Raw genomic sequence first — 27,798 nt, 5'->3', positions numbered from 1 at the left:
GATCCCCAAAAGGCTATTGACAATGGCAAATATGAAGAAATTCATTTTCCGAACTACAATAAACCCTTTATTACAATGTTTTCCTTTATTTTCCTTTTTATGTATACAATATTCAAAAGCCAGACATTGGAAAAGGTATAATCTGTTATTAAAAATGGCACATTTATTGCTACATTACTGTTATATACAGGACAGTTCTCAACTATATATATTTATATATATAAAAAAAGAGAGAGAGATTGAGTGAGACACTGAGGACCCTGCAGGAGTCAACAGTGTCCTCACTCCCAAGATGTCAGGCTCTGTACCTGTGAATGTATTAACACTCGATAGTCTCCCCCTTTTTAGTTCAACAAAGATATGACAAAACTGTTGAAAGCAAGTGTTTTATTACTGCTTTCTTATACCAAAACAAGTTCAAGCCCGTCAACTTAACATTTTTTGTAATTTTCTGTTGACATCATGTGCTCCTGCAGTGGTCGGCTTGCTTTTCTGCAGATTTCAAACTGTGTCTATGTCAAGACTTGTTTTAAGAAATAAGGTTCCCCCAAACAAAGACTTTGAGTATGTTGCTTGTGGGCTAATGGGATGCTCACAGAATACTAAATGACATCAAGTCAGATTTCCCCATTGAAACAAATCGGCAATATTCAATACAATAACTGATCTTGAAATAATAAAAAGAAAAAACTTCAAATACAACTTTTTAAAAGAAGTGATTAGAACTTCTCAAAAAAAGTCGCTGTCAACGGCATCAAAGAGCTGGAAGAGGTGAAAATAGTCACTGGAGACTACATACACTGAAAGTCACTGCAGCAAAGGGCTTGCACTCTGATATACAGAAATTAAAAAAGCTCCAAGTCATTAGAGGTTCCAGCTACGACGGAAAATAAATCTCACTCCCTACATTGAAATTGAAGCAACACACACACTGAAACATGTTAATGTGCATCAAAAACAGACAATCGGAGCCAAAAGCAGCATCTCTTGAACCCTGTAATGTCAAGCGATGGAGCAATATAGGGCAGATGGAAAGAAAACTCATGACCTGGACCCATTACCTTAACTCAAACAGCAGTTTGGACAATATAATCCAGTTGAATAATTAGAAAAAAGGGGGAATAGAAACTAAACATGATCTACGTAACATTTATTTATTTAACTAGATACACTGAAAGAAAAATCTCTTGATACCATTTTAAACTTCTTCCTGAAAATTGAAAAAAGCATTAGGAGAAGGGAGGGTGGGGGAATGAACAAGTACCTCTTTAATCTCCATGAGAAATGAAATGATATGGTTCACAAAATAAAACTGTCTTAAATGAAAATACAAGTTCAGGCACTGATAAGGTATCACTCTCCCATCATGTCATCTTAAGTCTTGAGAATGAAAAGGCCACACTATTGATTTGTATGGGTCTTTTCTTCATCTCTTTTTGTAGAAATTAAACACACAAAAATGCTCTACCTCCCATTTGTGATTACATGTTGGTAAAAACCAGTCACAACATGACATGACATGACGTGGGAATAACGTCACAATAACACTGTTTTGTTCTCCATATTATCCATTACCTTACACCCAAATACGGACGTCTGCCTCCACAAATAAATGCGCAGGCTGCTATAAAGCGAGCTGCACACTGAGAGTCACTTGGTTGAGGGCAAACATTAGAGAGAAAAAAAGAAATAAAAAATAGGTGAAATGAAAACTTGTATACGGTACTGACAAAGCCCAGGACTTTGAAAATGAAGGTGATCCACATTTGTATGGTAGCTACATTCAAAAACCAGTTGCATAATTACTGTTAGAGATAAAAAATCTTCCCACATTTTTCCTCAGTGCCTCACTGCTTAAGAAAACTTCAACAGGACCGTGGCACAAACTCTGTCCACAAACCCCCAAATGGAAAGAATCTGGGTAGCTGACGATGCGCTTTATAACTAATACTGGAATAAAGGTTACACCAAACGCTTTGTCATTTATCATCCGTTGACCCTTTTCCTCTGCCATCCCGGTTCAATTTTAAATTATTATTATTTTTTGAACAATTTCATTTAAAATGTCAAATATCCCCTTTTTCAGCTCATCTACAATACACTCTAAACTTCAAACTAATATTGCCATTTATGTAAAAAATCTACAATGTATAGACTAACAAAAAATATATATTTTTATATATATTTAATTTTGAAAAATGAAACATATCAGAGTAATGTATGAAGTGAATTTACACGTCACACTTCTCTCAGTAAGAAACGTGAGGACAAGCGTACTCAGGAGGAAGGTGAGGGGCTGTAAATCAGTGGGAATGCTCATTTAGGAAAAGAAAGCCTCCGTTAAACGAAGGCTTGTCTGCTTCAAACAAATGCGGACTAATGAGATCCCTTCTTCAAAAAGGAACCCAGATTTTGTTGTCTTCTTTTACAGAACGTCGTTTAAGGGGAAAGAAAATTGAGCTGTTAAGTCTGCTGGCATTGTCAGTAAACCATTTTAGGTAAGTAAGAGCACTAAGTGGTGCTGATCACTTAGCAAGCGTCTCAAATGGCTTTAATACACGACTTCCGGGGACTGAAATGCACAACAGGTCGACACTTAACCTTCAGTCTAAACCTGTACAACTGTGCTTCGTCTCGTCCAAGTATGCTTTAGTACGTAAAGCAGTGCAAAAACCTGAACATGGGACAAGGGATTAGTGGAGTAACACTAGAATTTGCAGTCAACAAATAGGAAGAGCGGGTTTGTAGTTGACAGACTCGACCACTTGGATAATAACTTTCAAGGAAGGAGTCTTCTATTCCAAGTCTCCAGCCGCCTTGCGGGACGAGACCGGGCTCGAGTCAGAGACTGCCTCTAGGTCAGAGTTCACGTCTTTCATGAGCTGCTTTTGAACTGTCGAGACCTTTGACCTTTCTGCCGTCCCTAAACATTTGCTGATAAGATCGAGGAAAAGTCACAGAATTTAGACAATTCAACTTCAACTATGGGCTTGGTTACATAACATATGTAAGACTGTACCATCACGCTGGGAATGACATACATTAAAAGTAACTGCTCATACACATAAGCAATCCCTCACAATAAATGTTCCTCACATGTAAAGCAATTTGCTTGAATGTCAAATAGAAAACATGTAACAATTAGGCACAAATCCATGATTCAATTTGTGTTTGTTTAGGTCTCCTCTCTTTCACAAGAGCACCTCTCGGCAGTGTGTGAAGTCCCAATTTGTGGCAGGACAAAAAAAGTACTCCGGTGTTCCATCGTCTTGTGGAAACCCAAGAAGAAGATTTTTTTTTTTACATGTATAAAACAAAGCAAAACTAAAAAAAGTTCTTCACATTTGAGCTTGTAGTCATGGTTGGGAGTGCGACAAACAGGCTGTGTCAGTTTTGGCAGTATGCATGTGTGTACGAGTGTGTGAATGTGCATCTTGAAACTTGAACGGACAACACACAGACGTGTCCACATATACACACACGCACACACTGGAGAATAATGGGTGGAAGAAATCTGTTAAGGCCACATCCTCTGACAGCCGAGGAAACACCACCAGACCTGCAAAAAGGAAGGACCACAGACATTATGTTGCAGTAATCCTGCACTATGAAGAAAGCAACTAAATAGTGAGGATTATACGGAGCCCACTGACTCCTACGTGCTAATGCAATTCATTGTTCTACTGCTGAGCATTAAAAAAAAAAATTCAACTGGCGAAACACGGAGTGGCTTTAATTGTGAAGACGCCACAGGTGTTTATAATGGCCATTTCGGTATTTTGCGTCAGCGGCTTAGTTTTTAAATTTAGCAGGAGGTAACAGATCAAAAGGAGCAGCCACAGCGATGAAGAGCTGCAGGCGACAGGCCGCACTTCTTCATCAAGGTAACCAACTTTAACTGTGTCCTGCTGTTATGTGGAGAACTACATGTGCATCATTACACTAGATTGCCATTGCCGATGGTAGGATGGAAAAATATTAATTATTGACTTTTTTTATTACTACAACCGTGTCAGTTTGTTTGGCTACTCTGGTTTTATTTTGCTGGTGAAGGAATGTTTGCTGCCCAAAGAATTCTGGGACTTGTAGTAATGAATCTCTCTTGCAATTACCACCTGTAACCACATTTTAAGGATTTTAACTTTTAAGAAACTGAGGGTAAAACAAATACCTTTGAAATACTCAGGGTTACATCCTAATAGTCACTTCTGCAGGCCTACCTGGTGTTACATGTGGCCAATTGGGTTGTGGCCATCTCCTCCCATACTAGGATGGCCTCCTGAGAGCTGCATGGCTGCTTCACCCACCACCCCAGACACCTTCTCCTCCTCGCGGCGTTTTAAACATGCTGCCTTAGGGTTGAGGTTACGCTCTGACAAGAGGAAGGGAAAACAGATACAGGCCCTCTCAGTATAAAAGAGTAACGGTGTATTTAACAGAGGTAAACAGAACCGGGCTTCCCATCCACGATGTGCTGCTGGCAGACTGACCTCTGACTTGCTGCTCTAAATTAAGGATGACGTTGACAGCTTGGTGCAGGATGAGAAGTTTGGTCTGAGGTTTGTCGTGGCTTAGGTGCAGCTGGCACATCTTCCCAAGCTCCTTAAATGCCTCGTTGATGTCCCGTACTCTGAGACGCTCGCGGGCATTGTTAGCCACTCGCCGCTCCTTCTCGCGTTCCAACTTCACCTCAGGGGGAAGGTCCTCGTCATCTTCCTCATCATCTAGACTACTTACAGATAAGAGATCACATAATGAAGCCACGGGCAGGAAGACATTTCAAGACACAAACAATCAAACACTTTGTGTGTTCATGTGACCGTGTGAATGGCATTCAGCTACTTTAAATTCAGCATGAAGAGAAGGGACTGTACACACACAGTTGAGCGTTGTGCTGAATGGACGCACTAAACATAGGAAGTGTGTTGAATGCAAACTGTATAAAGGTGAAAAACATCCAACAAGCATAATCATGAATATCTGTTGGATGTGTTCTTAGTATACTAGATTGTGTATGCTGCTGTGTTTAAAGGTTTCAACAACAAACTACGTACTTAAAATAAAAAATGGAAGGCATAATGAGCTGTAGTTTCCTATTGTAATGTTTGTTAGGGGTAAATGTTTTTATATATTGTTTTTGCCAAATACATAAAAAAAAAAAAAATACATTTCCATTTCAAAATTCGCAGCATAAACACAGAAATATTGAAAGTCAGTGATGTATAATACATTTCAGAACGTCATACGATATTATTACAATGATTCTGCCAATCATGTGCTTTAATTGATGTGTGACAAGAGCCAACAAAGCACAAGAAATTGACCCTCTGTTGGAGAGACTTACTCATCTTTCTGGTCTGAAAGGCTAGCGAGCATCTGGAGGGTCAACGCCTCCTTTCTGAAACCGTGACATGAAGGGAGGGGGGATTTCAACATTGTTAAATGCTTAACAGAGTCTGGGCGATCGGCGGGATTAATTGCACCGTCTGACACATTTAACAGCCGACATGTGGAACCTTGCAGCAGATATTTCTAATATCAAACAGGTTCCTTAATATTTTCACACTTGGCAATTGCGTTTTATAAAGTCTTTGGTTAAAACACAGAACCAGAGAACAAATACGAGAAAACAGAGTAAGGACCACCTTACCGTCGAAGGCGTGCTGCCTTGGAGTCCGTCTTTTCGTCATCAGATTTGTCTCCAACAGATGAGTTGTCGTCGTCATCCTCTTTATCTTCCCTTTTGATGTCTGAGCCGCTGGAGGAGTGCGTGGAGCGGGCCAAACCACCAGGGAGACCTAGGGACGAACGCATAGATGTTAGGATGTTCCAAAGTAACCTCTCTAAGGAGGGGATGTAATACAACGGATCAACGTGGACAGCTAATTAAGTTGAGCAGAGATCACTGAAGAATTCTCAATTGCATGTCAGTGTGCACGTACACTCGTCGAATCATGAATGAGTATCTGGGTACTGAAATCAAACATTTGGTTCTGTGGCGATGCTAAATAAAAAGACATTCTATTGTGCAGTTTCACGAAACAACAACCGATGTGCTCTACTGTAAGTAACGAGATACGTCTGGTCACACTTACCGGTGAAGCCTTCCGGTTGGCCGACTGGTGGTGTGGGTCCGGATGCGTGATGACCGTGCAGAAGAGTGCTGCTGGGAGGAAGGCCTGTGGGCTCCTCGTGTTTCCCTCCCTGCTGAGGAAGGTGGAGAACCATGAGGTGGAGCTCACAGGGACAGACAAATCACAACGACACTCGTAGAAAACACACTGCAAACTGCGTTGGTCCAACGTTAAAGACCAATAAAACAACTTGACATGGGCACAACTCTGTGAGAACAAATATTTACGAAATGATGGAGTTTATTCAAAATGTGTTACATGTTGTTTGCCTACATTATATATTGTTGTCCAACTCACCAAAGAAGATGCATAAACATAGTTTACTCCTATTTGCTTGTAATTTTACAATTAGTTACCAGCAGATGGCACAAATAATACTATGTTTGACATTTTACTGGAAATGTACTCTTCACCAATGCTATCGTTATTTTCATAATTCTTTCTTGCTAATAAGAACAGAAATCTGATTTCTTCAAAAAGCTAACTTGGCATGCAACATATCAATACAAGATAAAATCAAGGTACCATTCAATCAATAAATCAAAGTGTAATGCACATGTTATGGTTTGTTTTAACCTCCATACCAACGTTTCTTCAGCAATGCCTGGTGGAATAAGCATGTACTTCAACCTCCATTAATTCTACATGAAAACAAACTCCTTGCAGAGTTTTCAGAAGTGTTGACAGATATTATGTTTGGTGTAAAATTAACCACAAAACACAGATGAACACTTTAGCTTGTATCCTGCTTGTCTCACCAGAGCAGGATGTCTGTTGCTGAGGGCAAGGCTTGCATTTGGGAAAGCTGGAGAGAGGCCCCCGAGGCCTCCGAGGCCCCCGAGGCCCCCGTTGTGTACAGCGGACAGCAGGCTGTGCATGTCGGGGGCGCCCTCTAGACCCTGACCCACAGCATGGCTACGCAGTACATGGATGGCCTCCTCCAAACGGTCCTCCATTTTACTCTGCTTTCAAAAACACAACAAGCACGCACACAATCAAAATGACGAAGCACAATCAAATTCCAGGAAACGGCTTATGAATGCACAGTATGTCTTTGAACAATACTTTGTACTTAACGGTGAAATAAGCATAAAAAGACAGAATACTTGAAGACAAGCACTTGCTTAAAATCCCTTTGATGCAGCAGAGAAACGTTTCCACATACCAGTGCGTGTGCTTGCCCTTCATAGTTGGGTGTGGTTGGTCTTTGCCACTGAGACTGAGCTCCTGCAGAGAGAAATATTGGGATCGTGTTTCGAGGTAATTGTTAACGTTACAGCAGATGGCGCTGCAGACACGTTTCTGTGCTGAAGACCATTAAAAATGCAGAGGATCATTTTTGCGCCAACAATTTCAAGTGATTATTTTTTGTGTGCCAAAAACAAGGTTGCAATCAAACTGAACAAGTTAAATCAATTGGACTGATGTCAATATTCGGTGGCGGAAATTGTAATATCATCCAAATCTGTGGTTGCATGAGTGAGAATAAAGCACAGGATAAAACCACCTGATCGCAGTTTACCAACCTTCTGATTGGCACAATTTAATCAGCGGTTAGGTTGACATGAATCTTTCATCAAAGCGAGATAGTACTTAAATGATGCAGGTAAAAAAAAGACACGGTAAATAATGTGTTTATGAATATGCAGATTTCATATCTGATACATGACACATGACGGTGGTGATTGGAGATTAAATGCCTTTTAGTGACTCGACATCACACATTAAAACCTTAAAATGTTGTCTTCTCATATACAAGTACTAATTACTTCACACTCATGTGATCAATATGTGAGAATCCAACTGTACCTGCAATAGCCTGAGGAGATCCGGGAGTAGACGGAGCGGAGGAGAAGTTATTACTGTTGTGGTCCGACGGGTAAATCTGAAAGAATTGATCAAACAGCCCAACATTATTGATTTTCACAGCAGCAGTGAACCGAGCAATGCGTCACCACAATAGATTTTTCTACATGATACGATGGTTTCCATATCACAATGTTCATCTCAAATGACACGTCGGAAAACTTTAACTAGAAGAATCAAAGAGCTGCAGCAAATAAAATAAATGATTAAGTCAGTTAATTTTAACCAATAATCTTTTTTAAAATAGGACAAATACTACCGGTACTTTGTTGAGTAAAATTTGACTTGAGAATTTCTTGCACACTCCGAATACAATTATTAGGTCCTTGAATTCCACCGTTTTGTCGTTATTAAGTTGTGTCTTCGTCATATTCTACAATGGAAATTTATTCAACAACCAAAATAATGTTAAACCGCGGACAGAACTTTTTTTTTTTTTTAAGCATCATCTTTCTTTTTAAAATTAGCATTTATTTACGCAACATCACCCCAACATCACAGATTTTCACTCGAGAGGAAATAAAACGAAATGACTATTAGTTTCATTGCCCAGCACTAATTTGAAAAACCAAATAAACAAAAAATAACTCACTGAGGCAAGAGCCTTCCCAATTTCATCTCCTGAACTGCCAGCTGTGGTGCCTCGGTTTGCTGCCGAGACAAAAGAAATCACAAAGTCAGATAACCCAATTATTTGTTTTGAGAAGAAAATAAATAAATAAATCAAATGGCCATGGGACAGACGCTTTCCAAGATACTTGTGCGATAACTTCATTTTTTTTTTTAAAGCGGCGTACCCATGATGCCTTCTCCGTTGATGGCGGGAGTGTGGTTGTAGGTGGTGGGGGCTGAGTGGAAGCCGTTGACTTCGCTGGCGTGCAGAGGATAGTTCTGTGGGGACAGAGGCAGGGGTTGACGCTTCTGGAAAGGGAATACAAGTAGCTCCATAAGGCACAAACCCCTCACAGAAAACTAAACAAAATGTGAGAAATGCTTCACGAAGGACGATTCATTTATTGATTATTATTAACCACTCAACCTCACATCGTACCTTAAATGTTAACACATTAATTCATGCATCGCACATGATATGTGGTTTTATTAATAGAAAAAGAACTTCTGAAGAACAGATGTTAAAATGTTTCCTCTCAATGAAAAGCTAGGCCATTCAAGTTTACCACATAATATCCTTACAAGCAACATCAGAAGATGTGAGCCATTATAAACGACAACAAAAAAGAAAAATATTGATTGAGATTGATGCCATATCTACGCACCATCCTGTCCTGTGGGTTAATTGCAGAGAAGGAGCCCGGCTGTCCAATGTGAGGAGAGTTACCCAGCATGGCAGAGTAGCCAGAGGACGACCAGGGGTCTTCTGAGAGAAGCACAGACACATTTGAAAATATGAAAACACCTTAAAAAAAAAAAAAAAAGCAGGCAACAGAACAAATTCATTCCAGGGATATTATGTGAAAGGTTACCTTGCATATAGAAAGGGTAGACAGCTCCAGGCTTAGCACCAGGGTATCCTCCGTTGTCTCTTGCATACTCATCACCAGATGTGGAAACATACACCTAAACAAACAAACAGTCAGCAGTTAGACCGCGATTCCTAGACGACTACACACTTAAACATGGACATTTTATGATTCTTTTTTTAAAAGATAAGTATTCTCAATTTGTATCCCCGAGTATCACGAGAGACAAAAGTAATATGGAATCGATCCATCCTATCCGCGCTTGCTTTCCAATAGCTTCAAGTGGCCACAAGATGGCAAGAGGGAGTCTGCCGGCGGTGGAGGGAGTCTGCCGGCGGTGGAGGCGGGCCGGCTCCTCGCCTGTGGAGGAGAACACAGCGGCCATGCCATGCTGGGCACAGCGACGGCTTGAATCCCAGTGCACAGTGAGCACTTCCTCTTGCTCCCAGGACCCCAGTGACATCGCCCTGCCTGGCCTGCAGCCCCTCCCTGTAACACACTCTGTATCAGCCTGCACACATACCATGCCTTCAGCGAGCAAACACTCTCTCTCCACCAGCAATACCCTCAAACCAGCACTATCACGTTCTACATGGCATCAACAAGAGGATTGGATTCCAGAAAACATGAAAATTGACAGCTATGACGTTTTTTATAATAGCATCTTAAAAAGGAGTCCAATCGCACATCCTTTCTACATATTGCTAACAAACATGGAGGCTGGGCCTTAAGTGACACATCTCTGGGCTCCAAGATGGACATGAGAAGCCCTCAGTTTCCCCAAACACCATCAGCCAGCACTCAGTTCGTCTTTTCCTCTCCTCCTCTGTAGTAACATGGCAAATCGAGGAAGAGAGAAAGAGAATGGAGGCTAGGCTGCAAAGAATGCTAATCCAGAGAAGGGATTTTTTCTGTAATTTGATTTAACAGGGAGAAGTGGAAAGGGAATGGAGAGATGCACTTCTAATTACAGAGCCATCTGCCTGTTCCTGGACCACATCCAACTCCACAGGCAGCTGGGCTGAGGAGAAGGGGGGGGGGGGAAGAGAGAGAGAGAGAGAGAGAAAGAGAGCGAGAGAGCGAGAGAGAGATAAAGGGGCAAGGGGAGTATTGAGGGGAAAAAAATGAAGGCCCTGATGATTTATGAAATGGGTAGAGATAAGGGGTGTTAAAGGGGGACAGGAGAAGGTAATCTAAATGACTTAAACAAAGCTTGATATGGCCAGGGGAGTGTGAAGGAAACAGGGGATTTAAAATGATCACGGTTAATTCAGGGGAAAACATGACGGAGATGGCTTCATTTAACAATAGGCTTTGAGTTGTTCTTTCACGGGGAACAATGTCGAGTGAATCCTGCTGCTCTAGATGGGAACAGAGAACTACACAATGACTGGTGCTGCTGGATAATTGTATTCTCAGGAAGAAAGGGGATTTCTCGGGTAAAATCCTCAACTAATAGGGGTTTAATGTAATTCAGGTTACGACCGTGTAAAGGTTTGTGGCAAGGGGTGGGGAGCAGATGAAGATTAACATCAAACTAACCTAAAAGCCCTTTATTCGACCACAAGGGTTTTGTGATTGGTCTATTGGACAACTATGGGGCAGAAGAGAAGTTCCTCCGTGTTTGATTGGTGCAGATGAGAGGAGGTGAAGGTTCGCCGGGTTAGGGCAACGCTCCTGTGCACAGGTGTTGGTGGGTGACATAAGTAAAGGAGCTTGGGGGGGTAAATGACAAATCGCCTTTACAGTGCAGCTATTATCCATTTGCTGATTTATGGCGACATGATTTAAGTAACAAAAGTAGATAAAGAAAAACTAAAGCGCATGTTGACGGGGTGGTGAAGAGAAGCAGGGAGGGAGGGAGTGTGGGAGGGACGAAAGACCACAGGATCATCATCGCCAGTCATTAATCTGGGCTCAGACACGGGGCTAAGAGGCCTCGCAAGCACCGCTCCTCACAACTGGGTCACTCACAGGGGGGAGGCCCACCCAGGCCATCATGTGGTGAAGCGTAGGCAGAGGGCCAGGCGAAGTGGGGGAGGGGGGGGTTCGCACACACGCAGACAGCTCTCATCATTCGCACCGAAACCACGCGGCCGGGAACGCAGGGAACGACTGAGGTTCAGACGGTGAAAAAGAGGGGGGGGGGGGGGGGCGGCCTCGGCCAGACAGAGTGTTCGCACTCAATCTCTGTGGTGTAGTCACCACGGCGGAGGTTTCGGCAGCCACGTTAACGCGACAACACCCCACAGGTGGAGGACCGCACTGAAGAAAAAAAGATTTCTTTAATGTCTTCAGTGCACAACAGATAAAGCAGCGTGTGCACCAGGTCAAACTCTGATCCACCTCCATACTGACCCGACATGAACCCACCTCATCAATGCAACCGCCTACAGTTGCATCTGCTGCAACCGTGTCTCAAAATAAGACAGAGTCTGAACGCAACATTGTTAATGCTCGACTTCATTTCCTGCCAGATTATGCATCCGTGGCTCTGTGATTTGGACCTAGCCAACCATATAAATCCTCTGAATTCACTCCATCCGTGCGTTTAAAAAAACATCAGCATAGGCATGAGTCAATCTTCATTTAACGTTTTCTTGTGAATGTTGCACAAATTTTGATGAGATGAAGAAATTGTAGTCCGGGTAAAAGGCCAGGTCTTTTTTAAAACCCAGTATTTATAAATAACTAGACTTCATCTTTCTCTCCTCCGCTCGAGTTTGCCGGTTCACTGATTCAAGGCAGCGTGCTGAAAACACAGATGACGCAAGTGGGGAGATGCAAAGGTTCCATATCCAGTTCATCTTTCAGGTCACTCTTGTCATCTGAGAACTACAGTAGCGTGTGGCCTGGGTGACTGAAAATGTTTGTGCAATGGCAGTCTTTCATATTAATGATCCAGTGGCAGCTCAAGCAGCACGACTGGACTCTAATAGCAGCATGACAAGCAAGCAACCCAGTAGGCTTCTTCTGACATTACATATGTGTGCCATTTAAAAAAAACAAAAGAAAGTTAGTTCAGGACCATGAACAACTTTCTGCAGAGGGAAATACGAAGAGAAGTCAGTGTTGCATTGAAAATGCTTTGTGGTATTCAAATTGAGCAAATGGCGTCTGAATCATCCGCGATCTACAGCAGCTGAGTCTGTACGGACGGACTGGTTGGTAATCAGCACACAGGACTTAGTGGAAATAATCTATAAATGGGAATGATGTGTGCAACTGCTGCCCGGTTCAATTCTTCGTCAAGTCGCTTCAACCTAACAGTGAGATTCATTCAAACACGTCACGGTGACTTGTGTTTCCAGCTATGTGTGGTTGCCATCATCCACACATCAGCTGCTAGGAATTCTGGGCCCACTGACAAAATGTGACACTTGGTACAGTAAATCAAAGCACTGTATGGTACTTCGGAGCACTTTGACCAAGGATTTGAGTTCGTAAGCACGCGGTTGAATCCAGTATTAAATCCGCTTCTCAAATTGAAATCCAACTGGATCTATTTAGCTTTAAGTTTCCCATTTCAAGCAACAAGTTATGAATAACTGAATACCACGTAACTAAAACTCCAAAACTAATATTCAAAGTGAATCATCGGAGGAACCATTACAAACTTGCTGAATAGCCGCACAACTTTCCAAATGGCTTCTACACTGTCCTTCACCCACAAAATGATCATTCGTATGTCGTTTATTCACCCCGTGTCACCTTTAACTCTGGAAAAAACATTTTTATCAAATGTCCACAAAAGGATGAATGAAGAATAAAGAAAATGAGAAAAGTTACTGTGTCAAAACGTCGGTTGACAAATTCTCACGTAAAGCATCTTCGCTTAAAACGCACCATTTAAAACACATGAACGGTCTGATGCTTGCAGAGGCTCGCTACTCGTCTGTGTGCGTCCTGAGTCATTTAAATATGAAGGTTTTAGTGTTTGGGAAGTAGTGAGCGTACGACTGGATAAATGGCAGTTGGGTTGTAGTGCACGAGTTGTGTGAGAGTTTGTAAACGGATGGATATAGTTTAGCCTCCGTTAACTTAACTTCATTCAGACTTTCTTCTGCTTTTTGACTCTCCGCTCAGTGGAGGCGAGCGAGAAAAACGATGTTTTCCTCAAGAATTCAAGGTTACACGGTGTGAGTATTTGATATACAAATGGTCATTATGTGGGTGAAGTACTGCTTTAACAAGTCCAAGTGTCTCATTACAAACTTTGAACTGGATCCAAAATTGAACCAGCCGCCACAACCTACTAGAACCCTTCATGCACTGGCTGCATGAAACACGTGTACCTTCATTACCCAAATCCAGGACCTGTGTGTTCTTACAAAACATATAATTCAAATCAGGCCACTGAAGAAGGCGAGTTACCAGACTTGACAAAGCACCTCAAAATCCTATAAAATTGCTCGCCTACATGACAACCAGACCCCGAACAACACTTGAAACCACTTGAGTGTAGTGTAGAGACAGCCACAGTGATGATGTTTATTGGGGCCCGAGTTGCCCGACTGTCAGCTCACAGAGTCTGGCTGAGCAGAGGGTCTTTACCCCTGTCTGTCACAGACCTGCTCAAGCAGAGTGGGGAGAGTAAGAGTGTGTGTGTCTGCATGTACGTCTGTCTATATGTAGGAAGAGCGTGTAGTGAGAGAGAGAGAGAGAGAGAGAGAGAGAGAGAGAGAGAGAGAGAGCGAGAGAGAGTGAGCGAGAGAGAGAGGAAGGACTGTGAGCTGTGAAGGCAAGCAGAAATAAGCTCTCACCGAGGACGGCAGGCCAGGGGGTTTCCGAATCTTCTTTGGCTGGGTTTCTGTATGCAGGCAGAGAAAGAGAGAGAGAGAAAGAGGTGAAAGAGAGACAAAAACACAAATAAGGACTTAGCAAAGACACATCTGACAATGGTGTGTCAGTTCAGGTGCAATTTATTCCTGTGCTCTAAATCCAACAACAGAGGAGAACACAAAGCACCAAACACACCAAGGCATGTGTGAGGCAGTGTGTGTATGTGCACGTCTGTCAGTGTGAATGAATGTTGCTGTGCATTCATCCGTATTAACCTTTGTCTTGAAAAGAGTTGTCGTATGTAGCCAAAAATGGTCAGACAAAACAAGAACAATTTGAATACAAAAACAATGAAATCAAGTTGTCGTACCTATACCTCCATCAGGCGGCCTTCTCCTTGGGTTGTTGGGGTATGACGGATAAAACTGGGAGCCAGATTTCAGGCCAGAGGGGGACATGGCATCTGGGCTGGGCATCGCTATGTCGCCAGGAAGAAAACCAGGCTAGAAGAATGGAAAAAGATGGAGAAACAAGGTTTTACAATTAACTACTTACGGAGGGCGTGGGATAGCACAAACCACTTCTCTTCTAGGAAATGAAGACAGTTAATTCAAAGTGTTCAACGTGAAAAGAGAAGTGAGAAAACGGGGTTTCCTTTACATGATGCATTACATGAATTTAGCCGCACACGCGCGCGCACACACACACACACACACACACAAGGAATAAGCAAAACGCTCACATACCTGGCTTACAAAGGGAGGGTATGGTGGCCTCTCATTTTTACCTGCAAGATAAAAGTGAAGATTGTATGAACTGTAATGAGTGAAACCATGAGCTTTATCCAGACACATTAAGAGGCAATGGTGTGTTCTAAAACAAATGAAAAGTAGCTTCCTTTTTTTTTTATTATTGTGTTTAAGTTCAAAAAGTCCAGGGACGCCCTCCCCTTTTTCAGTACGCTCAGCTGCATGAAGCCGCCTGCCAGACAAAACCCTGGGGAAGGTTTCTGCTTCAGTGCTCTAACATCCCCAACACTCAACGAATGAACACAGGCACACACGCGCATGCATGTAGACACACACACATTTTAACACCCAGAAAACAAAGTACACACAACAGTCGGATCGGCCATCATCAACATGATTATTTTAGTGTGACCAGGCAACATGTCCTCCATCACAGAGAAGGGAATTTATACAGTCGTTCTGTTAAAGTGCTGAAAAAATTCATCAAGCATTTTATTTTTTTAACCACATAAGAGTCACTTGGTAAAAAAAGTAGCCCCGACATACCTGCAACCCCTGCACTGATGAACGGAGAGGACAAGCCTTCATGCTCGTAGTGGGGTCCTTCACCATAGCCCTGCGGGAACAATGGTATACACACAACAGCATGAGTAACCTTAAAGAAAAGAAACATGTAATTAAATCATGCCGGCTCCAACATTGGGCAGGCTAACAAACACACCCACGCAGCCAAATGATAAACAATGTTTAGTGGTCTTGTCAGCGCACCTATGTGGCTTTCTCAGCGAGCACACTCCCTCTGCTTTTCTGTCTAACTAATAGGATCCATGCCAAACAAATCTGCATCAGCTCGGGGGATTCAAACCGACTTTCTTAATTATCAACTTGTGGTAATCAAAGCCTGCTGCATTTATTTCACCCCATGTTCCTTGTATTTACACAGAGTTGTGCCAAGACAGTTACAGCGGATGTGAAGCTGCAATTACCGGTGGGCTTCCACAGAGGTTCTGGGCTACCAGAGAGCTTGCCAATGCAGGATCCTGAGCCAAGGTTATTAGGTAGAGAGTAAAACTACCACTTCAAATCAAACATGGCACACGGCATGAAACGGTACTAAGCTGTTGTGCTGGTAGGGGGAGAGGGTGTGTGTGTGTGTGTGTGTGTGGCCGACTGATTAACTGAACGTGTGACAATATCATGGCATCTGGTGTTAATGCTTAGATCTCCAAACTTAAAATTGTGTGTGACTCGAGAGTGCGAGTGTGTGTTTAGATCTTACCCGTCCTTGGCTGAAAGAGGGGCTGTTCTGTTCTGCTGGGCCCCAAGACCCAGAGCCGCTGCGCTCATCTATTGCTGCAAGAAGACATATTGTTAAGACTGACGGGTAGGGAGATCAGCAAGTTAGTCTGAAGTACAGATGAAAGACTCAAAAAAGAAAGAAAGGCAGGTTGGATTAATGCAACGATGATACAATCCCCAAATGACAGTATATAGTCATTATCCTATGCGTCACTGCAGATATGTAGAAAGGCCCTGATGTTGGAGTCTTATCAAGGGAACCTGTCACCACGTCCTACTCTACACATTGAATGTCCTTAAGTGGCCACAATGGGCTTGTGCGAACCAAGAGGGAAGCATCACTATTGATCAAAGACGCCGCTGTCGCATTCAAGATGCAATGTTACACCATTTCTGGAAAAAAAAAAAACTAAAAAAAAGGAAACTTGATATGCTGCTCAGTGTACCCATTAGTGTTTATTACGGTCACTGAATAGCACAAAATTAACCATTTGCATCCCTAATGTAATCCAAGCGGATAACTTAAATTCCACTCAAATCCAATTGACACATATAAACATGTGAAGTAACACAAAACAAAAACGCATGAAGCCAAAATATGAACCTCAATGTTTTAGGTAAAGAAAAGGCCGATGTGTGGCACAAAGGAATAAACACAGCCAAAAGACTGGTGGAGCAGAAAACTCCAAAATACCCCCATCATCCCCTTCTCCCTGTCTTATGCACTAATACTATCCAGGCTCTCTGGAGACACGAGCCTTAATTGCACGCTGATTTGCATAATTGTGCATATTAATGCGGTTTCCTTATGAATATTCATATTTCGCCTTTGATTTTTGCCTAATTAAAAAAATGTGTGTGAGAAAGCAAAAGAGAGAGTGAGCGGGTGGAAGGAGAAAGGAAGGGGATGAGAGAGAGAGAGAGAGAGAGAGAGAGAGAGAGGAACAACAGGGATGGCAGAGTGAGAGGGGTCTAGGCGAGATCAGCAGCCTGGCTGACGAGTGAGAATGAGTGATGAGACTAACAGAGCGGTGCAAGCACCTACACACGCTGCGACAGCCGTGATCTATGGAGCCGATGCCAGTGGCATGGAGAATCAGGCAAGCAGGGAGGAGAGGGGACCTCAAAAGATCAGCCTCGCTCACTGTCACATCGGCCCAGCTGAGAGGCCGCCGCGCTAATAAAGCGCCGCGCCACCGTCAGCCATGTCCAATGGCACAGGACACTGGTGACGGGCTCGCTGCTAAATAAAGATGACAGACTTTGTATGAAGACACTTGAGCCAAAACCTGGTGCCAGGAAGAAGTAATACCACATGTAAAAAAGGAAGAGAGACATCAACAATGAGCTACTTCCAGTCTTGCAATAAATAAATGCATCTTAACTCAAGTTTCTTTGTTCCACTTAAAGACACTCGTCTTCCAAATTGCTGGCCGACCACAAAGTATTTTCACACGTACAGGTAACCCCCCCCAAAAAATGTAACCGTCACTGTCAACAACAACCTGCACCGAGTGGCGCTACCGAGCCAACAAGCAGGAATAACTTCACAGGGTTCACAGCCATTTTCAACACTCATTCGCCTCCATTTGGCCAGCGGGGGTGCAGAGGATCGAGCGAAAGCGCGACTGTGCAGGAGAAGTCTGACAACATTGTTTCACACTTGCTGGAGTAATTAACTCTGAGGCAATTAAAACAAGGTGGAGAGCTGCTGAGGTGACACCGACGCTCAGCCAGGCTAGGAGAGCCCCACTATGCCAGAAGAGAGACCTTCCTGTTGTTGTTAATCTCCCGTCACGTGTAATATCGAAAACACAAAACTCACACCGCAGACAACTACACTGATAAAATAATGCAGAATAAAGTTCCCAACATGCTTCAAATGCTGTGGAAATAACACATTGGGGTCAAATGCAACACTAGACACTAGATTTGGGATATTTATATCCTCTGGTACGTTGCTTTCCTACAAGCAAGTAAGCAGGTTTTAAAGTCTAATTGTAAAAGCAAGATATGTTCTGTACCATTCAAAGTAGGTCAGAGATGTACTCCTACATCAATTATTTTGGCCAGTACACAGTTTTTCAGTACTTTGTTTTAAACCAACCCTTCGCCTGTGACCTAAAAAAAAATGAATAGCTGTGAACACTTTTTGCATTCTCAATGAAATCTAAAAGGACAAACGCAGATCTGCCCCATCTGGGCTTTACTTCATCACTTCACTGTTGAGCTTTTCATTTCTCCAGTCGCCCAGCACTGCTGCTGTCCAAGATATACTTAAGAAAAAGCAAAGCTCTCACACACCGCAGATGCCTTTCAAATAGCTGCAATTGATTATCATGTCATACAATAGTCCGTGTGACGCTGACGTAGCGGCGTCACACCTCCTTACGTACTCCGACAGCTTAGTTTTCTGCGTCTACGTCTTACTGGTGGAAGCAGACAAGCTTTTAATGCTTCGACAATCTTCCTTTAACCGTGGATAACAACATAACTAGTGTGTCGTATCACAACAGTGAGATGAAACCTATCATTACCTTGGATTATAAATACCGGTGGAGGTTAGGGCTGAGCGAGATAATTCAACATGATTATCGTCTTTCAGATGTAATCACATTGTAATGAAATCATATATTGAGATACCGTAATTAACAAGTGCGTTGTCTAAATTGATAATAATAAACTCAAGCAAATTACTCAGAAGATCTGATTATTTTGCAGTGAAGTTCTTAATTAAATGAGAAAATATTCAGTACTTTTTTCATTCGTTACATATTTAATTCACACAAGAGTGGTTGTTTCACATAGACCATTAACTTATTGAACTACCAGAAAACATGCTACATTGGGATTTTGGCTACATCGCACAGCTTTAGTGGATGTGCTGAAATGTTTACCGTCTCTGACATTTCCACATTTTCTGATGCTAATTGTGAAGAAAAAAAAGGACTGTACAAAACCTAAGTGGCCATTAGCACTAAAAGCTTAATTTCAATGAGCTTTCACAGTGTGACATCAAAGATTATTTCAAGACAGCATCAGAGTACTTGAGCACTGCAGCTCATGCTAACTTACAAAATAATACCAAAATCTATTCCATCTTCAGACAGCTGACAGTCCGCTACATAAAGAACAAAAGTAAAGTCCATTGACATGATGGTCAAACTGGGAAAACAATGTTGAAGATAGAAAGTACCCTGTTTTAATCTACCAATTAGAAACACGCATAAGAAATGTAAAAGACATGGGGCTGGCATGAACACAACAGGTTCTCTGGGCGTGTATCACATGCATCCAGACTTTGGCATGGCTAGTGTGAATGCGCTTCCAGTGAAAGTCACCCAGAAACATATTTATTCTCTGCCACAAAGCCTTCTTGTGGCTGCAGGCTCTGAAAACATCTAATTTAGTTGAAGAAGGAAAGCACTCTCCTTTGAGATTTCCTCTTTTTTTTTTTTTTGGCCAGCTTAGACTTTCCAACTACAACCCACCCAAGCACAGCCAAACACATGACACAATACTGCAGGCGTGTGCAGGTATACAGCCGAGAGTGCAAAAGTCAAACAACGCAACCAGTAAGCTAGCTACCAGGAGAGACCACATGTGTAAATTCACAATGTTGTTTGTTGTGATCTAAGGGAGGCGAGCCTGTCGCGTCCAGTGTGTGTGTGTGTGTGTGTGTGTGTGTGTGTGTGTGTGTGTGTGTGTGTGTGTGTGTGTGAAGGGGGTTGAAGACGTTGCCAGCAGCTGCAGAGGTGACAGAGGGGACGCCTGCCTGAAGGCTTGTTGGCTTGGCCAGCTCCCACCACACACTATCACACTGCGCCTCCCCTACTTCTCAAACATCCCACACTTCTTGCCAATCCTCTTCTCTTTCCTCTCCCCAACACACCCTTCCCCAAAAACACACACACACACACACACACACACACACACACACACACACACACACACACACACACACACACACACACACACACTCTCTCTCTCTCTCTCCCCCTCTCTCTGGCCACCGAGGAAGGGAGAAGGACGCCTAATGCAATTAGCACCCCTCTGAGCACTTTTGTGTTGATGAATAGAGGTGGTCTGGTGGGCCACTAGGCTGCTTGCTGCCGTTCCCGCGCTGCAGGGCCCCTGAATATACAAGCCGGCTAAGTGACGTCATAGACGGACATTGTTCTTTAATGGTCATCATTTATACAATAAATAGGTTAGCCCATAGCCATATTGTATTTTGAAATAATGAGCTGTCTCTTGGGGGTTTCAAAAGACGGTCCTGTTGACGAAACGCAGTCCTTTCATCTTAAAAAATAAATCACGTTCACTAAATTTTCTTCCAGTTCCTTCCTAAAACATCCCGCCCGTCTGAATGAGATTTCTTCCTCATATACACAGACTGCATTTTATTGCGTTAGAACATGAAACAGATCGACAAGAAACTCCTGCATTTGGACTCCCAAGTGCTCTTAGATGGTACGTGCAGATTTCCCCCCCAAGTTAAATGGGACAGCTTGAAGTATTGCATTAAAATAGGTGTCAATGACAGAGGGGCCACACTTTGGGACATGAGGGGGGGGGGGGGGGGGGAATTAACTCCTCACTGCTTAGTAATTGCCTGCTGTAATAGAAACAAACAGAATCCTGCCTTCCACAGGCTGATCCCTCTATTCAACGAGCTCTCTCTTCCACTCTGGCCGCTCGCTGCATGCTGGGCCAGTTTAAGAGGCTGCGAGCGAGGGGTGAGGGACATTGTCTTGGACTCGAGCCACTTCCTGCAGATCAGTGGGGGTAAGAGCCCTGTGCCGTGTTGGGGGAGGAGTGTTTTACACTTCAGGGTGGAGGAGTCGTTTCAAGTCCATAAGCCCCTTTTTTTCCCCATTTGTTCCTCAGTGGCCAAATTCTCACTCTGGGGAACACTGGGGAGTGTGACTCGATTTCACACGGCAGGTTGGAAGGGTGACAGAGGAACGAAAGTAACACGACTTACTAATAACATTCAGGAAGAGAGAAAATCTCACTTAAAGGCTTCAGGTGCTTAAAGGGGGTTAACTGCAGCTACTTTGCACTTTAAAAAGAAAGACTAGCTGAAGGAACGGGGAAAGAATCATCAGACAGATGTTAAAATAAAACGTGTGGACACTAAGAAATCCTTTCTAAAAGATAGATATTTTTCTATCAGCATAAGAATCAAGGGACAACCAAACAGGCATAGAACAAACTGTGACGTGATTTACACGACTCCATAGTTGACTAAACAAATACAAGCACAACTAATTTCCTACAATTGTTCTTTTGTAGCAAATTGCTCGAATGAAATCTGTCATCAGCGATGTCAATGGATTAAACTGGAGATTGAGTTTTTCAAAATGAATCTTTGTAAAGCTTTGAGCACCACAAATCTAATTTTAAACTTTTGCACCAACGGAGGCAGCGATCTCAAAACTGGGGCAATCAAAACTGAAACCCTCTGCGTGCTCGATACCAAAAGAGCAACGTGGGAAATATCTTTTTCAGGATCATTTGAAATATTTGCATTTAATGTGAAAACTAAAAACACACACGCCGCCACAGTCCTGCCAGTTAAAGTCACTCGGTGGGGAAACAAGTGCATTGACATCAACGGCCGCTGCCAAGACATGCAGCGCAGTGAGTGAGTGCTTTTGAAAGCTTACCTGATCCCCCAAACTGACTGCTGGCGAGTGTCATTGTCCTGTTCTTCCCATTGGCTACTGGAGACGCGAACATCTACAAGACAAAAGAGGAAAGAAGCCTTAACTAACAAAGGTAAGGATGGCACACTTCACACATCCTATTTCCACTAATAAATGACATCACATACACATGTCGCTCAGTCCGTGTGTGTGTGTGTGTGTGTGTGTGTGTGTGTGGGAATTTCAGTTTTAGATGAGTCTAAAGTGAGATATTAACTTTCTTTGAACATGTGATTCCACCATTATTAAGACGACTTCTAGCGTAACACTAAGACATGCTGATGAAAACAAGTTACACACATGCAAACCGCCACGTTCCAGAAATAACTAATTGCTGTATTCCCCCCCCCCCCCCCCCCAAACAAATATACAGCATATTGAAATGAAACCTTTCAGGCATATTTTCATATAAAAAGTTGATCCTGCAGTATCAACTTTGAACCCTGTGATGAGGCTGTTGCTTTTGTCACAGAGCCACTGTGGGCTTTACCATGAGGCTATGATGTGGTCTGGATATCTGCTATGTGGCATCTTTCAGTAACGTGGCCAAACTCTCCTGTACAAACCAAACCCTTTTCTAAAGTAGGACACAAAAACACAATCTGCCACAACCACATCTGGTCTCTCTCTTTTTAACAGGTTAGGTCTACGTGATCGACTTGGACACCATCTTTGGTTTTATTCGGTCGCAGATATCTCCGTTTAGTTTTTCTTTATTCCACGTCCAATCTAGCGCGCGTTTCCGTGAATAGCCAGCAAATAAAAGGAAGAGGAGGAAATCTGTTTGTACAATTTGACAGTTTCTCACCCAATTATCAATGTTCATATTTAAACGGAACATCTGCCGATACAAATTGGCAGCCGATCAATTTGAGCTTTTCTGACACAAACCGAACTGTCTAATGAGAACCTCCCACAAAGCCCCTTCACGACGAGTGTGCTTCTTTCATGGGGGAAACGGTTTCCTATAAATACCGACGGTGTGGCAGAGAATAAAAGGACATTAACAAAGCAGCTGACGGAATCATGCAAGTCAATATGATGAAGCTCCACCAACACAATTCATGCACAACAACGCCTAAATAACAAAAGAAAGGAAAAAGAAAGAAAATGACAAAGAAAAAGCTAGTACTCCAGTATTAATCGACTGTACCCTGTCAGAAAATATCATGGGACATTAAGTCCGCTGACAAATATTCATTAGGAGCATCGGTTAGGAATTACCTGTTGTGTCCCATATATAGTATTTATCCAGAGCTGGAAATTGAGCCCTACCAGCTATTCGGCTTATTTAAAAAGGAGGAAAAAAAGTATCACAGCTCCATTGGGCCTGTGAGATGTTTATGTCAGCGTAAAGCTCAACAAAAGGCTTCACAACAACATGAAACACAGGTAAATAAAGGCTGAACAGAATACCTCCATCCACTTTGTAGATAATGTCTGGAGGATTCCTCTGAAAGCATCTCTGTGAAAATGTCTTTCTAAAAGACTAGAGATATGACAAAAAAGAAATGCAGAAGCTGTCTGCGCAACCCAATTCATGTAGAACAATATATTTCCACTTCAAATACTTTTAACAAGACAAACAAGGGTGAAATTATTTCCGCAGTTTCCTGCGGTCGTTCCTGATTCACGATTTACATGTTTTACGGTGGATGCCAGCTCGTTGTAGTGAGGATCCACTTCCTTGTTGCTGTGTCTCTGCATCACCTACATTATTGAATAACCTACATATATTAAAACCTGAATTCATTTTTACCAGTCACCCTGTGGTACAGCAGTGTTTTACTTGCCATGCTTTGATGTAATCAGCACTACCTTTGCATGCCAAGAATGAAGGATGGAAATATCTTGGGCTGACAAAACCTATTGTTAAAAAAAAACAAAAACAAAAAATCCAATTTTGTGTTGTAGATTTTGAGAAATGAATCTCCCCACTGATTCTCCTTGCGCTCCCCTTTCCCCACTTCTGTCATTGAGACCTCCAGCTCTCCCCTGCTCAGACCCAGACCTGTATCGCACTCTCTTTAGCCCTTTTCTCCCAATGCCACCCACCTACCACTGCCACCCAGAACCACCCAGACTGCTCTCCCACTCGCTTACCGCACTGAAATCCAGGAGGTCGTTGAGTTCCTTGTCAGTTCCCACTGCAGCCATTCTTTGCTGCTGTTCGTTCATACCCTTCAGTCTCTAATAAACCCTATGAGAGAAATTTGCAGATACAGGATTTTAATGGCACTAGCAAGCACAAAGAGAATTTACATATATCTCTTAAAAAAACAGAGGGTGATGGTAATGAATGATTCAAACTACTCTCTCTTTGCTTTATCACAACCCTAGAGATGAGTCATATTGGTAAATATGGTAAAGTACCAATGTAGGGCTAAGTCAGCATTTTTCCTGAGAAAAACAAAAACAAAGCAACTTTCTTCTTATTGCCAACGCATCAAATTTATATTTTAAAAATATACATCCATACATGAGAGGCAAGGATTTATATATATATATATATTAAAAAAATCAACAATCGTCTATTGAGTCTGGCCAAAAGATACTGCTCAAATTACTACGGACCGATGAGGGAAAACAGACCACATTGGGCGACTTAACGCTCTACACTTTTAGCTGGGGCTACTTTAAAATGCTAGTTTCAGTCAGACACTGCCTTCCCATCAAAGCAGTAGAGGAGACACTGCCATCAAATGATGAATACTTCGCCTCTTAGTTAAATCACTACCACATAACGGGGGGAAAAAAATCTTTCATTTTACACAACCCTGGCAAATAACACGGCCATATGTCGCTCATCGCTACATAAAAGAGAGTGTAATATATTTACAATTACAGACATAATTGGGACTATTGTTAGCCCAAGGAAATAGGGGTGAAAGGCAGCGCTAATGACTGTACGCAAACACGTCATTATCAAATTACCATATGTCAACTCAGAAAGAACCTTGTCAAATGACACAGTGAGCGTGAATACTGGATTTACCCTGTTTCGCATTCCAACGCGAGCCCGAGGCCGCTCTCTGATGCCGAGCGGCGGATCTGCAAGCCTTACGGGGGAACTAGTGGTAAGGGGAGCGAGTGGAGGAAGAGAGGCACTCGGACACCAACAGGTGGTGTGCTTTTACAGCCTCTTTTGTAATACACTACTAACCTAAATTGATGTAAAAAAAACAGAAAAAAGGATGGATTTTATAGTGGAAATGCAAGTTGTAAAATGTAAACAAAAGGGGAGCTCAGATTATTAAAATGTATGTCAAGAAATAAAAATGTATAAACTAGGAACCACTTGAAAGCAAGAGAAACAAATGCATTAAAATGTCATGAATAATGTTCTGCATGTATGAAAATAACCCAAGAAACAAACAGTGCAGTCCAAGTCTAGTGAACTCAGGCAAGCAGAACTAATGTAACCTTGAGACAAGGGAAGGAAGTGAACACACACACACACACACCAAGTGTAAATAGGCTAAGAACATGGCTTTTGTCATTGCTTTTCCAAACTTTTGGATGAGATGGCCAAATCTAAGACAAAATGGATCACACAAACACACACACAGGACTAAAATAAACTTAACATTTGCAGACATTATTTGACCACTGGGTTTAAAAAAAAGGAGTAGAGCACACAGAGGGGCTTAATGTAACAAAATGGCATCTTCAGCTGCTGCTGGATCAATATTTGAAGCGAGCAGATTAGGGGTCTTTGTCACCCCACACAAGGCAGAGAAGGCAGGTCATTCTCCATGAACGAGCATGCACCTCCAGTGGAGACAACCACTGAGCCAAACAGATGCCGAAAAAACGCTAAAATGTTTCATTTAAATTCTGAACACGACTTACATGCATGTGCCTACCTCCGATTATATTCTATGGCTTTCAAATCTAATTATAACAAAGCTCATACCTGTAATACAAACATGTAATAACATATTGACTTTTAGATATTTCTAATTTGAAAGCACATTTTTTTTGCCCGCGTGGGTTGTACTTGTTTTGGGTGTTATTACCCCTGTCATATGTAATAAATACAATTAAAATAAAAGCAAAGTAAGTAAACATAACAAGTGTTTATGGCAATGCTATGACTTCGGGAACAACCAGAGAAGCATATTCAACAGTTGATTCAAATCCCGTCCAAAAAAGACCCCCCCCCCCCCCATGTGACTGTCTCGTGCCAGAAACACATTATTATAAATTATGATAACCCACTTTTGGGTCAAAATGTTTATAACACTGACAGTAAACATCACCACAGGATGCAGGCTGTACCTTATTTGATCATCTCCGCTAGGCCACATTCAGGGCCGAGCTGACAACTAACCCATTCACCATTTATCCTGAAGAGTGTTGACATCCTGAAGACTAACAAACACCCCATAATCTACAGTAGTGGCCTCGTGGAGAAAACAAATATATATATATATATATATATATATATATATATAGAGAGAGAGAGATAGATAGAGATAGATAGATATGTATATATAAACAAGTGCAACTGTCGTGACCCTGGAGAAAGAGAGCTCCAAAACTTCCATGCAACAAAATAGTGAGCCCTCTCTCTCTCTCATATTAGGGTTCAAGTCGTTACAATAGGAGGGGAGTTGAGTGTGTGGTGGGGGGGGGGGGGGGGGGGGGGGGAGCATGAGGAATTTCCTGCCAAATGTGCAATAAAATAAAAGTCTAGCTGGTGGCCAGACGCTTCCATAAAGGAATGTTTAAAGGGCTACCAAAAGGGGGTTTAATGGAAAGTTAGTTTCTGGCTTAGTGTGGAAAATACACGTTTAGGCCTCCACAACATAAAGTTCAGCCCCCCCCCAAAAAAACAAACAAAACAATGCTCAGCAACATTATACACATTTTCATTATTTCCACATTCTGGCTACAGATCGTGGCGGAGACACGCGATTTAAAAAACAAACAAAATGAGGCTTGTTCTGCAGGACTAACACTTTACGTTAGTGGGGTCTTTTATTGCAGAACAAAGGAGTAATTTCCTCCTCTACCGTGGTCGATGCGGAGACCATCACACACACTTGGCTCGCCACCTCAAACCCAGACAAAAAAAAAAAAAAAAACTTACACCCCCCCTCCCCGTTTTAACCAACACATTCCCAAAAAAACTTTTCAAAAAATTGCAGGCGTCAAAATAGGTTGTCAGTGAAACCCGTCGAATTCATGCAACTTTCCCCCGAAACGTGAAGTGAAAGAAGGTGTTTTTTTACCTCTCCTCTCCAAGTGTCTGATATCCAACAGTAAAAAGAAAAGCGGAGACTCGCGAGGGGAAAAACATAAAACTTCAAGAGAATTGCGACCTCAGTGCATGAAACGCATTGGAGCAGCGTAGATGTCTTCCTTTTGTCCCGGTAAAAACCTGCTTTTCACGAGGCGCCCACGTGTTTGCTTCAACGTTACAAGTCTTGACTGCAAATAAATCTATTATAGTAACTAATCTCGCGTCTTCCTTTTTTTCCCCCTGTTGTTACAACTGAGATGATTTCATTCTTCTCGTAGACATCTTCACCACCTCCGTCCACATTGTCAGACGCAACAACGTATCCCTCCGCACAAAAAAAGTGAGGGCCTCAATGCCAGCGGTGTCCGATTTCAAACGCCTTTGAGAGACGGGATATTTTCACGGAGGAAAAAAATACAGCTTTGGCGTCTTCCAGCGGCCAAAACGACGGTAATGTCTAATGCCAACGCTCGGTTTTGTGTTCTGTATCTGCGATTCCTCAAAATGCGAGAGCGCTACGAGCACTAG

The 27,798-nt window shown here is 42.5% G+C and overlaps 1 protein-coding gene across 11 annotated transcripts; it reads right to left on the bottom strand.

Moving 5' to 3' along the window:
- Positions 1 to 140: 140 nt before the first annotated feature.
- On the bottom strand, positions 141 to 27,798 carry tcf3b (transcription factor 3b). 11 transcript variants are annotated; one of them, XM_079267633.1, is made up of 21 exons: positions 27,260 to 27,798; positions 24,126 to 24,222; positions 21,984 to 22,056; positions 16,292 to 16,365; positions 15,559 to 15,628; positions 15,010 to 15,050; positions 14,634 to 14,766; positions 14,245 to 14,291; positions 9,485 to 9,578; positions 9,278 to 9,378; positions 8,798 to 8,921; positions 8,593 to 8,651; positions 7,944 to 8,019; positions 7,300 to 7,361; positions 6,893 to 7,099; positions 6,096 to 6,207; positions 5,651 to 5,798; positions 5,345 to 5,398; positions 4,491 to 4,732; positions 4,221 to 4,372; positions 141 to 3,559 (listed from the first exon to the last, which is right to left on the bottom strand). In XM_079267633.1, the coding sequence occupies exons 2-20, from the start codon at positions 24,198 to 24,200 to the stop codon at positions 4,227 to 4,229; spliced, it is 1,938 nt and encodes a 645-aa protein (XP_079123759.1). In that variant the 5' UTR covers positions 24,201 to 24,222; positions 27,260 to 27,798; the 3' UTR covers positions 141 to 3,559; positions 4,221 to 4,226. The 11 variants fall into 11 exon arrangements, with proteins under 11 accessions (XP_079123759.1, XP_079123762.1, XP_079123764.1 ...); XM_079267636.1 differs by having other exon boundaries at positions 4,491 to 4,729; XM_079267638.1 differs by having other exon boundaries at positions 6,096 to 6,204.

The sequence above is a fragment of the Melanostigma gelatinosum genome (assembly GCF_949748355.1).
Source record: "Melanostigma gelatinosum genome assembly, chromosome: 4".
In the NCBI taxonomy this organism is placed as follows: domain Eukaryota; kingdom Metazoa; phylum Chordata; class Actinopteri; order Perciformes; family Zoarcidae; genus Melanostigma; species Melanostigma gelatinosum.
This window is presented reverse-complemented; position numbering and strand designations above follow the sequence as displayed.